General features: G+C 50.9%; 1 protein-coding gene across 2 annotated transcripts in view; it reads right to left on the minus strand.

Annotated features, from left to right (window-relative positions):
- The window catches only part of DPYSL3 (dihydropyrimidinase like 3), a 113,140-nt gene that overhangs the window by 3,518 nt on the left and 94,204 nt on the right, over window positions 1-15,418 (minus strand). For both annotated transcript variants that reach the window (XM_035014408.1, XM_035014409.1), the window contains exons 7-13: window positions 14,293-14,361; window positions 11,198-11,318; window positions 7,576-7,732; window positions 6,786-6,927; window positions 5,174-5,344; window positions 3,755-3,934; window positions 1,109-1,271 (exon numbers count right to left, since the gene is read on the minus strand). In XM_035014408.1, coding sequence (XP_034870299.1) covers window positions 1,109-1,271; window positions 3,755-3,934; window positions 5,174-5,344; window positions 6,786-6,927; window positions 7,576-7,732; window positions 11,198-11,318; window positions 14,293-14,361 — 1,003 coding nt within the window. The remainder of the gene's footprint in view (window positions 1-1,108; window positions 1,272-3,754; window positions 3,935-5,173; window positions 5,345-6,785; window positions 6,928-7,575; window positions 7,733-11,197; window positions 11,319-14,292; window positions 14,362-15,418) is intronic.

The raw sequence follows: 15,418 nt of genomic DNA on the forward strand, positions 1-15,418 counted from the left end.
AATAAAAACAAGGCCGGTGATCTGAGAAACAGTTGCTTACATTCACCGCGACAAGCAATGTTTCAGGTGCCCCTCAGACACCTCACCCGATCCTCACCACTACCCTAGGAGGGAGCTACTGTGATTGTTCCCATTGAACAGAGGCAGTGACTGGGGCTGTGAGAGCTTAGGGAACCTGACCCGGGTCTCACAACCTGGCCCGGTGCTGGTCAGGCCCCTGCAGGCTCAGCACGGAAGGAAGCGCTCACGAGTGCGCTTACGTCCATTCACAGAGGAGCTGCGACATGTTAGGGAGGAGGTCAGCCAGGGAGCAATTCAAATGGCAAAAAAAAAAAAAAAGACAAAAATTACCTGCCACAATCATAATGTGACCTGTGTCAATGTCACCTCAAAACCTGCAGTCTTTTCCTTCTGCCTTCCTCCCCTGATCCTGTCCCCTCGGCTCCTTCCGGCTTCTGCCATTCCTGTTCCTCTTCCTTCCCTAGACCCGTTCCTCTTTACCTCTGTCCCTTCTGGGTGTCTGGCTCCCCTCACACTTAAATTGTTCATCACAGAGACGCAAATTGACATTTACTTTTCCCCCTTTTAGCTACTGGTTATGGAGCAAGTGGGTAATTATTTTCTATTATTATCAGTTCTTAAAGCATAGACAGGGTGAATGGTACGGCCAGCCTGGGGTAAGTATTTACTCAACGGCAGCTCGTACTCACACTATCACTATTACTAGGAGGGAGGGGAGAGTAAAAACGCCAGGTTCGAAGAAGCCCCTGCAGTCTGAGCTCTTTTTATTCTGGGCACACGGAGACGGGACCACACCACGCACAGCCCCCACAGTCTCACGTGGAAAATCACCGATTCCTAATGGGAAACATCTGGCCCCCACCCCAACAGCTGTGATCTCTAAGCAGAACTGGTCATCATTTAAACCTGATCTTTAATCTCACCGAGCCTTATCCTGCCTTCTCAGCGGGACTCCTTTTTGATTGGGCAAAGCTTCCTGCTGGCCCCAGTCACCATCTCCCAGGTCACCTGTCAGCTTGGAGCACTCGGTGCTCTTCCTCGTCCCTCCCCTCTTGCCCAGGGCCACCACGTCCCACATCCCACTCACCGGACAGGCTGAATCCCGACTGATGGAGGTTCCTCACAGGCGGGTTGGGCCGCGTGGGGGAGCCCCGGGTGGAGCCCGCGGGGGTGCCCCCTTTGGGTGTGGTGGTCAGGTCAAACACCGGCCCGTCGTACAGGCCCCTCGGGACCGCGTGCAGGTCTGCCATCTGCAGCAGAGAAAGCCCATCAACCCTGATTCCGTCAACAGTTACGGTCTGTGCTAGGTGGCAGAGATAAGTCAGGGAATTCAGGGTGTGGTGGGAGCCAGAACGTAATAAAAATAATAGGGTCATTTTAAGGAAAGGAAAAGACGCAGACAATAAAGGGGGTGTGGGGACAGAGTGACAGCAGAAGAGGTCAGGGAAGACCTCTCTCAACAGGTGAGCTTCCCTCTTAAGGAACAAAGGAGCCTGTCCTGCGGCCGGCTGGGTGGAGGGAAGGAGGAGGCTGCGAGGGGCAGAGGAGGAGGGGGGAAGGGAAGGGGGAAGGCGGCGTTCCTGGAAGAGGAAGCGGGTGGGCAAGACGGCCTGTAGGCCCAGAGCAGAGGGAGCAAGAAGGGCCGCGGTTTGGGCCAAGGTCGTAAGGGCTGGTGGGGTGAGGTCCGGGGGGAAGCTCCACCCACACGCTCTTCAGCCCAGAGCAGAGTTGGCAAACCTCGAAGGGTGCATCCCGCAGTCTGGCCCCTGGCCTCTCGCTGTGGCTGTGAACCTGTGTTGGGACTGGGGAGCCAGCCAGCACCACCCCCCCTCCCCCGGGCATGCTCCAGGCTAGGCCTGGTGCCGGGAGCAGGGGGTGAGGGTCACAGGAAGCACAGTGCCTGCTCCAGAGGGGGCCCCCGGTCTGTCAGACACACACTGATGGGCGGTGCAGCCACGACAGCACCTCCACCCAGGTCCGACCCCTGGCTGCCAGAGGAGGCCGGCAGGACAGGGTGGCTCACAGTAAGACGCCGAGCACGTCTGCCACAGGGCCTGCCCTCCCCTCTGGGAGAGACTCAGGTGCAGGCACTGAGGTGACGCTCATCACATTTGCAGATGCTGATGATTCACGTGGGGCCATGGCTCAAGCCGTGCTCCCCAAAAACCCTGGCCAGTAACTCTAGATCATCGACATTTCTTTAGGTGCAGACTCTAAGGCACATTAATGGAAATAAAGACCTGATGCATATGGGAGGCTTGAGTTCCATTCTCTTCTCTAGGAGGTCACAAGCGGAGTGTGGAATGAAACTCCATACCACCTAACTTTACAGGATCACTCATAAAGAGGTAGGACCGGTGCAGGGATTTAAAACGCTGTCATAAGGGGACGCCTGGGTGGCTCAGTCAGTTAAGCAGCTGCCTTCAGCTCAGGTCATGATCCCAGGGTCCTGGGATCAAGCCCCACGTCGGGCTCCCTGCTCAGCAGGGAGCCTGCTTCTCCCTCTCCCTCTGCCCCTCCCACCCCACTCATGCTCTCTCTCTCAAATAAAAAAATCTTTAAAATAAATAAAATAAAAGTAAACAAAACGCTGTCATAACATAAACAAGTGCAGGCTACGGGCATATCCAGACTAAAGGACAAACGCCTCTGGAAACACACACACGCCCTAAGAGATGGTGCACCTCATTCTGTGAGGGCGCCGGGAGCAGAACAGAGCTGGCCGGTGGACTTCAGGGAGCGAGCCTTGCGGCCGGCCGACAGGAAGACGCCGGTTCTCAGACAGAGCCGGCAGCTGACTCCGCAACAGGGGGCCCCCCTGCGTCCGCACTCAGGGGCTGGATGGCCAGTCACTGGGATCACAGGCGGTCTGGGAGTGGGTTGGGTGCTCGGGTACGGAGTTTCTGGGGGCCTCTCTTTAATGGCCGCTACAGTGTGTCCCCAGCCCCCCACCTCGCCGTCACCAGGACTGAAGACTCATTCTCCCAGCTGCTGGGTGCTGGCCCATCCCAGGTGCACAGATGACCGTGTGCCTTCCAGCAGACAAGGTCGGGACCAGGGGTCAAATTCCACCTCATCCCAGGGCTGGTCTAACCCTGCTCTGTGGATCCCTAGTCTTACCGGAGGCGACCATGTGATTGGTGTGGGGGTAGCAGGGGGCTCTGAAAAGACAGACTTCTGGACCTCACCCCTAAATCAAGTACAGCACTCGGTTTGTAACACGTAGGTAGATACATAAACACACAGATAAGTGTCTGTGTATCTGTCTTTCTACCTATCTATGAAATCAGGGACATAAACAAGATTTTATGTGAACTAGCTAAAAGGGTTATAAACATTTGCCCTATGGGTGCAACACTGGATGGAAGACACGAGACTGGGAGGGGTGGGTGTGGGCTGCTAATTCTCACTGTAAGCCTTCAAGAGTTATTTTTTAAAAAATATATAAACATTATTTTGAATTATTAAAATTTCAAACTATTTTAATTAAAAGTACTATAAGAATGGAGGAAAGTTATTGGGAAAAAAAAGGTTTCTTGGGCCAAAAAGTTTTAGAAACCCTCTTTTTATAGTACATGAAATCTGTGCAAGTGTCTCTTGGGAAGAGATCATTGCTGTGAATCTTTGGGAGGCTCGAGGCACATGGACCCCTCCTGATCTCGTGGTTACTGTCCCTGTGCCTGAATGGGACACAGGCCCCTTTCCCCACCCCCAGGCTCAGCCAGCTTCTCACCTTCCTCCGGGCTTTAATGCGCTTGTAGACATAGTCAGAGAACGGGCTGCAGGGGATGAAGCGGCCAGCCCCCTGGGTCACGTGCAGGTTGCCATCTTCCAGCATGATCTTGCCCTGGCAGATGACCACCAGAGGAGCCCCTCGCAGCTCCAGCCCTTCAAAGATGTTATACTCTGCAGCCTAGAGACAGGGATGAGGGGCAAAGCCATGAGTGGGGGCGTAGGACGGTGAGGGGAGGAACACGGTTTTCCTGGGCTTGGGACCCTGCCTTCAGCCTCAATATAATGGACGCACCAGGGAAGCCACGAAAAGCTTCCAACACCACCTGTAAGCTTTGGGTGCGTAGAAGCCCCGGGAGAGAGATGGCTGCTAAGCAGAGACTGGACCTCCCAGCAAAGAGAAGCATCAATCTTTAGAAAGGCCCTGGTGTGGACGTATATTTTGTCACTGGCAGGGTTCAAAGAGAAGCTCGCGAACTGTGAGGGATGCTGTTTTTGACACTCCTGTACGTGCTGGGTGAGTGGGTGGGGTCCGTGACCCTTAGGTCTCCACTAGCCCAAAATTAAATGACGTGATGTGACGCGATGTTTAAATGAAGGCCATCCCCACCAAAAAATGGGACTTCTCTCTACTGCCTTCATTTATTCACCAAGCGCAAGGCATTATTGCAAAGCATGAAGGACATCTGTTTGGAGTCTGTACTCCAAAAGAGCTGTGTGGGTCTGAATCCTAACTTCACCACTTACTTCCTGTATGAATTACTGAATCTCTCTGCACCCCCATCTCCTCCTCGATAAAATGCGGATGATAACAGTGCCTACCTGTCAGGAACTGTTACGGAGATTCAGTGAATGAAAAGCACACTGCCTGAAACATAAATGCTTTAAAAATAGGAACTATTTTTACTAACAGGGATGAAGCCCTTTCCCTTAGGCACTGGGCTTTAATTATGAAACTCCTCATGAGGAAGTTGTCCGGGCTGCTGACCAATTTTTTTCACATTCCCTCTCCTTCTCGGTGCAGGGGGGGATCCCGGCCCTCCCTGCCCTCCTGCGGTAAGGTCAAGCACAGGGCTGGCTTGGGCCAGCGCAGTGTGAGAGCAAGTGCTACATACCGCTTCTCTTAGGAAAGCTCTCCGAGCCAACCCCAGGGACCATGACCTGGTCCCCCGCCTCAGCGATCTCAGGGGCGGGTGTAGACATGGTGCCTCCGTGCTGAGTGACTGTGCTGGGAGCAGCCCCCTGCTGACCCACCCGTAACCTGCTGAGGTGTGACGTCACTGAGAATTTGGTAAGGTCCGTGACCGTGACCCATCCTGGTCTAGCTGGCCTGGGACAAGGCACACGCACACATCTCCCCTGACCGAGTTCCTCACGAGCCTTCTCCACGCCGCTCTCGTCCCACCAGCGCCAGCCTTACCGACTGGTGGCTCTTGGCGGAGACGATCTTCACTGCGTCCGGGTCCCAGATCACCAGGTCGCTGTCAGAACCCACAGATATTCTCCCCTTGCGGGGATACAGGTTAAAGATCTTGGCGGCATTGGTGCTTGTCACAGCCACGAACTGGTTTTCATCCATTTTCCCGGTGGCCTGTTGGAATACCAAAAAACCTCAGCGCAGGGCTCCTGCATTCAGAGCACGGTGACACAGACCAGAAACACACAGCTCCCACCCGCAAGCTGCCCAGCCGGCTTCGTCGTTGCCTTTGGAAGGCAGTGACGACTCCTGGAGTGTGCGTTTTCTCTGGCTATGTGCATACACTTAACTGCTTTGCCCCTCTAATTCCAAAAAGAATTACAGAGTTCCCAGTAAAAACTAATGTGGTCACGGGCCCACTTTTTAGAGATTTGTTTGTATTTGCATGGTCACAGGATGAATATGGAAGAGCCTCCCCCAAATGATAATCATGGTTAACCCTGGGTTGTCGAATTACGATGGATTTTTGTTTTCTTTCATGTCTGTGTTTCTCTGTCCTTTCCAAGTGCTCTTTTAATGAGAACGTATCATGTGCGTAATTAGAAAATACACATATTATTTTTAACAATTCCAGACTGTACCAACTATATATATATAAAAAACAGTATTTAAGAAAAAAAAACAAAACCTAAGTATGTGAGAGAGGAGACAAAAATATTTATACTTTCCCTCTTTACAAAACAAAAAGCCTGGATAAGAAAAAAAGAATTTAGTTTTGAATCGAACTTTGAGCTTCCTAGGAGCCAAGGTGAGAAGGGAAATAATTTGGTAGCTTACACTATGTAGATGAATGAGGCATTAGTTCATATGCAATGTATGTGGCTCAGAAATAAGTATGTTTAGAGTTTTTAAAATGAAAGAGAGCGGGGGGGGGGTGCCTGGCTGGCTCAGTTGGTGGAGCGTGTAACTCCTGCTCTCAGGGTTTTGTGAGTTCGAGCCCCACGTTGAGTGTAGACATTACTTAAAAATAAAATCTTTAAAAAATAATAAAATAAAAAAATAAAAGAGAAGAAAGTGATCAACTTAATAATGAGTTAATCATTATTTTTGCTAAAACCTTTGGGACAGCCTTCATTTGCATGGCTATCATGTTATTAAAGAAAATAAAACCAGGCCTACTGTCACAAGACATTGGTTGACCATCTCTTGTACAGCCTGGATGATCACACACTCGGGGAAGGGTATCCTTGATGAGAAAGTTGACTTCAGTTTCTTAGGCATATACCCCTTGCTTACCATTTCAAGGGGTTCTATCCAGCCCTTTCAAAAGAAGGGATAACACTCTCCAGAAAAAGAATTTTAACTCACTATTAAGTACAGGTCATTCATGCCATCAGATGAAGGGTCTGTACGTGTGGCTCCTAGTTCTTAACAGTCTAGAGGAGGAGGTCTCCTCACAGTCTCAAGGTTCATCCCTCTAGAAATGACATTCCTAAACCACTTGAGACACGTGGTTCCAGAAACATCTCATTAGGTAGGAGGGCTCACCTACAAAGAAGCAGTGGCAGGAGGCTCTGATCTGGCGCCGGCCCCCGCCCATGACCTTGATCCTTACCACTGCCTTGTCCCAGATGACAGACATCCGCTCTTCCACCCCATTGGTGCCCTCAGGGATGGCTGTGAAGTTGTCCTTCCCAATCGCCTTCTGGGCGGTGCTGAAAGTGCAGTGGGCACTCCCAGAGAGCTGCAGGTCTCCACTGGCAAAGGAAAAAAGCTCCATGTAAACTGGAGAGGTGGCTTAAAGGCACCGCTGGGGACAAGCCTCGAGTGTCTAATGTCAGCATTCAGAAGGCCAAGACTTGAGTTTAGGATCCTTTCTGTACTTCTTACCGGCTGTTGTGAGTGTAAGTGAGTTCTTTCCCTCCCTAGGGCTTACAGTGAGCCCATCTGGAAAACGAGGGGGTGGGGTCGGATCATCTCTGGGTAACAAAATAAAAGGGACCCAAATGAGTGATGGGACTGACCCTACATGTCCTGGGGGTGGGGGGGAGCAGCCGCCAATGAGTCTCCCTTTAATTTCAGTTAGGTGCTGTTCAAAATGAGGCACATGATCTGACCCTCAGTTGCTTAACCTGTAAAATGGAGATGACAGTCCCTCACTCATACAGTTGTCGTGAGGATCAGTGAGATCCTGTGGCACATGATATGTGTTAACTGCGACTGACATTATGAATATGGTTACTGTTAGTAATGTGTAAGCTATGATGGGGAAGAGCCTGTTGTTCTCTATGTGTTCTCCTCACTGCAGACTCTAGTCTAGCTGATGGATGGGCTGCTCCAGTCCTCATCCCCGGGTCCCACGAGGTTTCCATGGGACACAGGCCGCTCGTCATCCCCGCACCAACCTGGCCAGCAAGGAGTTGATGTAGTCAGGAGTGGTCGGGTCAGGGCTCAGAGGCGGGGATGTCACAAAGGCGGCTGCCTTAGCCCAGTTCTTGCTCCAGTAATGGGTCCCATCTGTGCCGAGGCTGGCAGTGATGGGCTCACCAAAGACCACGTTTCCTGCAAGGGTAGGAAACAGGTGAGGGGTTTGCAGAACATCTGTGCTGCTCTGGGCCTGGCTCAGGTAATCACAGCCCCTAGCCCTCCTCAAGGCTCGTGGCTCTGAAGTCAGGCAGGCCTGGGGTCAAGTCCACGTACCCACCTTTTCCAAGCCTCTGCTTTTCTATCTGCTAAACACGAACAATGTTGTGTCCCCGAGTTCTCAAGAAGCCATCGGTTATAAGATGCAGCTTTAAGCCCCAATTTGAGGCAAATTAATATTTGAGGCCAAACAAAAAATGTATACAGATTCTAAGATTCATTGACATTTCAGAAATATTAAAATGTGAACTAGGTCTGTCCTGGAATAGATGAAATAAGACCATCTCTACTCAGGATAGTGAAAAAGAAAGGATCTGGCGTGTAAAAGTGTCTGGCACACAGGAGATGCTTGGGGACTGTGAATTCCTTATACTACTGCTACTCCTTCCCACGGTGGAGGCCCAAAGCCCCCAGTGTGCCTGCATCCCCGGGAACTGCTAGATCCTGCTTGTTGCAAGGACATGCTTTGGTTCCACAAAGTAAGTCCACTCCCTTGGAGAAGAGGTTCTCATGATCTTTCCACCATGCTTGTTATTCTGTAACCTAAAACCAGGACTGATCTGCTCGAGGGCACCCAATGACCTGGGACACATCAAAGATGAGGCTCACTTCTTGGACCCTGTGTCTGCAATTCGGGGCTTATATGCCCAAACCAAGCAGCGAGGAGGAGGGATACTGGGAAATAAACGGATCTAAGCTGAGCTTCTTAAAGAAGAAGGGACAGAGAAAGAGAAGGCAAATGCTGTCTCACAGAAGGTTGGTTGGTACCAAGTTTCTCTACACCAGAATCTTGGGCAAAAGATGTCCCATAAAGCCCTGAACTTCTCTAGCTTCAGTCCTCCATCTTCCACATTCAAGTTCCCTCCATTGTAAAAGTGTAGGAAGGCTCTATGGCCAAAATTATAAATAGGTCTTGCCTTCCTTCAACTCTAATCTATTGGTTTGATTGCCTGGAATTCTTTGTCAAAAGAATTCTAAATACGCTTTGGTTTCACTGCGAGAGTCAAGACTGATTTGTGATGTCTGCCATGGGCAAAAAAAGGAATCAGTGGCAATGATTCATATATGACAGCCCTGCTCTTTGGGAGGATGAGAAAAAGGATCCACACAAGACTAATGAGAATTTCAAGGGCCCTCTAAAGCAATTTACCCAACTAAATCATATAGGACCACAAAGAAAGAAATGGAGGTCAAGGCAAGCCCCAGGTACTCTTAAGAGAAATAACAATCTTAAAAGTGGAAGAACTCTGGGGCACCTGGTTGACTTAGTCGGTTAAGCTTCTGCCTTCAGCTCAGGTCACGATCCCAGGGTCCTGGGATCGAGCCCCACGTCAGGCTCTCTGCTCAGCAGGGAGTCTGCTTCTCCCTCTCCTCCCCACTCGTGCTCTCTCTCACACAAATAAATAAATAACATCTTCTAAAAAAAAGGTGGAAGAACTCTCCCTTTGGACTATCTTTAGATGGCAGAGTAGAATAAGGAAAAATTGTAATTATAGTTGGGTTTGAATACCTGCTCTCCCAGCTGGGAGATCCTGACACATTGTGCTTCAATTTCCTCATCTGAAAAATGGGGATAATGCCTATTTCCCAGGGTTCTTTGGCAATTCTACATAACAATAAATTTCAAGTATTTACCTCAGTGCGGGGCATACAGTTGGCCCTCATTAAACTGTGGCTCCCTGATATTAAGTCTGAGCAGGCGTGCAGAGTTGCTGAAGAACACCCGGTGAGTGAACACGCTGGACTTCGGGTCAGGAGGGAAGAGGGAGCCCTGCTACACTCTCTCCCTGCTCTGAGTACTCTCTGCTCCTTGCCTGAGACTGACAGGTCCCGAGATGTCTCCTGGCTTCCATGTCAGGAGTCAGTGTTTCAGCCCTGAAACAAGGCCTCCCTGCCTCCCTGCCACCCTGGGACACAGCTGTCCTAGCTCTTTTGGCCAGACAATCATGAGCCAGAAGGCGAAGGCTGAGGCATCTTTCTCCAGGAGTTTAAAATAAGACCCAGCGTACAGCGGAAGCACTCTGTCCTTGAGACCCTCAGGTCATCCTGAGAATGGCTCTGAGGGAGGATGCAGCCATGAGCAGAAGGCACGAAAGCAAGTACAGCAGGTGGTCTTGGGGAGCGGGTGGGAGGGTTCCCCATGCATCCTGCTTGCCTGCTTGCTTTCTTGTTTTGTTTTGTTTTGTTTTGTTTTTTTCTTTCTCCAAGAGCGGGTAAGGAAGACTGGGCTACTTTCCTGGCACTCACCCAATGACTCATACCCAACACAGCAACCACACCATGTCACGTTGAGACATTTAAAGGCAGAGAAAGAAAACAGCAGGCTTACTGTGAGCAGGGTAAGGCAAGAGATGCCCCAGAATGTGCTAGCTACAAAGACTGTCTAGACAATTAGGAAGAATCCCCTCCCAGAAGAAAAGGGTCCCCTCTGCCAGAAGGGCAGGCAGCTCAACATTCAGCCATCAGAGCCAGGGGAACTATTTTTAACCACCCCAGCCACCCCCCATGCGGAGCTTTGCAGACCAGCTCAGAGTTGGGTGGCTGAGTCCCTTATCGGGGCTCTCCACGACCAGAATAGTCATGTGTTAGAGACCCATTCATCCCCTTTTCCTAAGTAACCTGTGTGGCTCAGGTGGTGGGCCCCCGCCCCTGCATGCTGCCCTCCCCGCCCCAGCCAATCAATTACAGCATCCCCAGAGCAGACACTGGCTCAGGGAGAGGCCCATGACCCAAGCCGAGGCAATCAGAGCCCTCCCGGGCACCTCTGCTGTAGCTTTTGGAAAAGACGTACCCTACTTCCTCATCATGCCCCCCATCAAGAGCTGAGGACAACAGATGCCTCTTAGCATTTACTCTTGTCACTGTCCACCCTGAAAATTAAGCCGAAAGAGAGAAAAGCAGACAAGAAAGGATGAAGAGTGATAGAGCCCCAACATCATTGTTGAAACCCCTTGATCCGGCTATGCCTGAAACACCTTCAACCAATAATTTACTTCTGTGTGTTTAAGTCCATTTGAGTTGGATCTTTGACTTCTGCACCCAATATAATCTCGACTAGTATGTCCATTTACAAAGCTCAGATAATGTGAACTGACAATGAAGGATCAAAGGGAGGAAGAAAGATGCCTCAAAGAACTGACCAAAGCTGTGTCATCTTGGACAAACCACCCACCCTTCCTGAGCCTAGTTAACTCACCTGCCAAGCGGGAGAGATGCCAGGGTCCTGCCATCCACATAGGATGCCGAGAGGATCCCCTGCGCTAACAGGGAGGAAGGGCTTCCCAGAGAGCAAGGCAAGGAGCAAAAGAGGCACTGTTTCTACAGGACAGCTGGAGGGGGAAGGAGCCACATGGCTGGTGCTAAGCTCTTGGGAGCACCAATCACCTTTTTTCCTGGCTTGCGAGATCAGGTCCGCCGCACTCTTGCTCATGACCTTCGTGACGTAAAGTGGACAGTTGGTTTGGCTCGCAATGGTGATGGCACGGAACACAGCCTCGGCTTCCAGCTGCAAAAAGAAGTCCCGGGGGTCAAGAGAAGCACGAGCCTCTCAGAGCACCACTCCCCAGCCTCTGCGAGCTGAGAATGCAGCGCAGCGCAGAGCTGAGAAGCCTAGACGATCTGCAGCTAGAGGCCCCCGACCCACCACGTCCCCGCTGTGGCGCTTCACTTGGCTTCTCAGAGTCTCACCCTCACCTTCCTAGGCTGCTTCCCTCCTCTCCCTGTGATTACCCCAATGGCTGCATGTGATGGAAGCTTTTGCTCCCCAGTCTTCCCACACAGATTTTCTGGCAAAACAGCATCCCAGCACCAATATGGAAGCAAGAACCAGTAAAGGTAATTAGACATCAAATCCTTTCCTGCAGCAATTTCTTACACTCCAGCAGGCATTTCTTACACTGATAATTCCCAGGCTTCTCAGCAGAGATTTCTCTTCTTCTCGATTTCTTCCATCCCACCCTAAAGTAGAATCTACATGTTCCAATATGCTAATTTTTCCAACTTGGTTGAATTTATTCAGTAAGAAATAATGAGTTTCCCCTTACACTATTAACAAAGAAGGGTGTTTAGAGCTCGGGCTCTTTCAAATGGCCTGGGTCTGAGTTCTGGTTCTGTCACGGAGAAGCTGGGCGACCTCAGGTACGGTACATAACTTCCCAAAGCCTCAGTTTCCTGCCTGTGAACTGGGGACAGTAATAGGACCTCACCCACAGGGCTGTTGTGAGGATCTAAGAGTTCATCCTTTAAGGCAACTGCCCCACCCCTGGGACAAGGCAAGTGTGCCTGCCAGGCTGGCTATTGGGCTTATTGTTGATCATAGCTCCTGACCAGTGTGGGAAAGCCTGCGTCACTGCCCAAAGCCCACGGAAGTCCAATTCAGCCCAAAGCAGGGATGCTGGGGTTCTCCCATTCAATCAGCAACAGTTCTGTTTTGGATGGATAGAATACTCTGGTCAGCCTATGCAGCCCAAAACTTTGAAAAATACCAAAAATAGCTTGCAGATGCCTGGTGTTTGCATAATGCAAACCAGCCACTGCCCTTGGTGGGTGTGGCTCAGCAGACAGACTCTAGAACTTGACGGGTCCTGCCTGCTGGCGTCCCCCAAGCTGCACTTGACTCCAAGGGAACAAGCCCCTGGAGCCCCTGACCACAGGTAAATACGGCCACCTTCCCCAAGCACCCGGACTTCAGGAGCAAAGCTCAGGTTCAGCTCTCTCTGCACCGCATCACTCGAGATGGTAGCGGTGTGTGCTCTGAACCGAAGAGGGGCCAGCTCCTCCTCCGCCCGTCCCTCCTTCTTCACACCTGCACTGTCCCCTGCATTCCCCACAGCCTCAGTCCCGGCTGCTCGGATCCCGCTCCCTCCCAGCACTGCGGATTCTTCAGCACCTTGACAACATGACTATCTTTGGAAGGTGACATCACCCTCCAGCTTCACCCAAAAGGGCTTCCAGGGTTGTCCAGCTCTACAGCCGAGAAGCTTTTTACTAAAAAGGAGACGGGAACAGGAGGAGTGGGGTGGGGAGGGGTTGGAAAAACAAACCAAGTAACAAAAATAGACTTTGCTCAGAAATCCCCTGGCTGCTGGTACAGAAATCCATCTTGCCAGCAAATCTCTAGAGCGACCAGCATTTAGGAACAGTTTGCCAAACAGGGCTGATCACCCTGGCCCACTCACACCGCGTAAACAGCTTTCCAGTCTTTCACATGGGAATAGCCAGGGCTTAACCTCTTGAGCTTTCGCTTCTTCACCCAACTGTAATGACAACCACCCCAAGAAGCAGCAAGGACAGCTAAGGTAACGAGCACAGCGCCGGGTGCGGGCTCGTGTTCCATAGAAAGGGCCAGGTATTCAGGAGACAGACCTTTCTGGAATGCTGTGAAATAATGATAAATGATTTCAACGGGGAACAACGTCCTCGGACGCAGAGGAGTTTCTGGAGTGCCGACAGTTCTGTTTCTCTAGCCGGGCACGAGTGACACGACTGTATTCAGCTCGTAAAAATTCCTCGAATGTTTATGATAGGAACATTCGTCTGTAGGTGTGTTACCTTTTAATTTTTAAAAGCCTCTGAAAGAGATGGGCAACAGGCATACTCTCGTTTCTGGTTCTGATTCTTCCTTCTACCCTCTGCAGAGTGGGGGGCTGGGGATGACAAGCAGGAGCCGGGCTCACACCACTCGCACAGAGGGCCCTGAATGCACTCCAGGTGCCACTCCCGGGCTGGCCTCCCAAAGCCAGTGTGCACTCAGCCGTGGGGGCAGCCAAGTCCCTGCTCTATGCCCTGCGCTAGCAGCCGAAGCTGCCGACATCCCAAACACACGCAATCAGCCACTAGTTAGCTTTTATTCACTTGCCCGGGGCTAAGCAGGCCCTAGTCATCATTCATTTTACACATGGGAAACTCCCATACCCAGACTTAATCATCACCTTACAACAAATGGATAGACATGAAGTCTGTGAAACACCCACTCCACCGACCGCCCATATGGCTGGTATTTTATTTTGCAGGACTCAGAATATAATATGGAATAAGGGAAGCGGAAACGTCTTTGAGACGGATACTGTTAGGAAAGGGTTTAGGTATTTACCTCTCCAACTGAATACGTGTGGAGGACCCTCCACCTTGAGTTCTCTTTAGAGAGATGAGGGGTCACAAGTAAGCATTTCCCTTACATTGCTTTCTACTTTTCTCTGAGTCCCTTGAGTTGGTCCGTCAGACGTGTGGCCTTTGGAAGAAATGTTCCAATACCGCTGTCTGGTACTCACAGACTCTCCCCGCCTCTCCTCAAGGTTTGCTCCTACATCGTGTAAGCATGTGCCCGGGGAAGGCAGGCCCCACACAAACACTCCAAGTGTCAAATGAGCAGCAGGCCACACGCCAGGCTGCTGGGGAGTATAGTCACAGGCGTCTCCCAGAAGATGCTGGAAAGACAGAGCACCTCCACGGCTGTGCTGCCCCAGCCCCCCGCAACTCACCTCCTCTGGTCTGCTCAGCACATGGCCTTCGGGGCCAGTGATCCCCATTTCCAACATCCGGGTTTGCTCCTACAATGAGAAAAGAACACAAAACAGTTTTGAGATAAGCTCCGCTGAGGCGTGGAAAAACCACGCTGGCATCTTTTAATCTGAAGCAAAGAGTTCAAGGGAACAAAAAGAATAAAACGTGTATGTTGAATACATTTGTTAATGCTCCGTCTGGAATTGTAAAATAGGGTCAAGTCTTAACTAAGAGGAGAAAAAAACGTTTTTTTAATTAAATGGAGGGCAGCAGAGTATCAGAATTTTTTCGCCGTTACACATCAAAAGTCACACTAGCTCGCTTATTCCTTATAGTTTCCTGCTGTGTTTCGCAAGGTTTAGTCGCCTCCCACCTACATCTTGATCACCTGGCTTGCTTTTGTGGCCGTGCGGCTGTCTGGCCTTCTCCAAATCAGGATAGAGAGGTGAAGTTCTAGGAATCCGTGCTTTCACAAAGCCCTCGGGCTTTCTTGTGGTTTAAATGTACGGCTGAAACAAATGGACTCAGAATTTTTTTTTTTTAAAAGATTTTATTTATTTATTCATGAGAGACAGAGAGAGAGAGAGAGAGAGGCAGAGGGAGAAGCAGGCTCCCAAGGAGCAGGGAGCCCGATGCGGGACTCGATCCCAGGACGCTGGGATCATGACCTGAGCCGAAGGCAGACGCTTAACCATCTGAGCCACCCAGGCGCCCTGGACTCAGAATTTAACCAGACAAAATAATGCCTCCAAACAGCATTACCTGACTCAGGTAATCTGGTGGTCAGATTCTATTTAATTAGGCTGTTTTGTGACAGAACTGCCTACCCCTCACAGCTGATGGCGAAATTCTTCAGACTTGTGGCCAGCTTTCCGGAAGGAGCAGGGCGCTGGGCAGTGAGCACACATGTGGGCTAATTGGGACTGGCAGGAATCCTAAGCGGCCGTATCTGCAGTTTTGCTGGCCTTCACTCTCCAAGTACGAAGGCCAGTGCCAATGAACCTGGCCGCTGCAGAGGGGGGCCGGGGAGAGGGACCTGAACAAATCCTTGTGGCACTCTGGAACTATGAGATGTGGAGAAAGGAAAGGAGTCCTTCTCCCTGC

This window comes from Mirounga leonina, unplaced genomic scaffold (genome assembly GCF_011800145.1).
Source record: "Mirounga leonina isolate KUSES-001 unplaced genomic scaffold, KU_Mleo_1.0 Mir_168, whole genome shotgun sequence".
In the NCBI taxonomy this organism is placed as follows: domain Eukaryota; kingdom Metazoa; phylum Chordata; class Mammalia; order Carnivora; family Phocidae; genus Mirounga; species Mirounga leonina.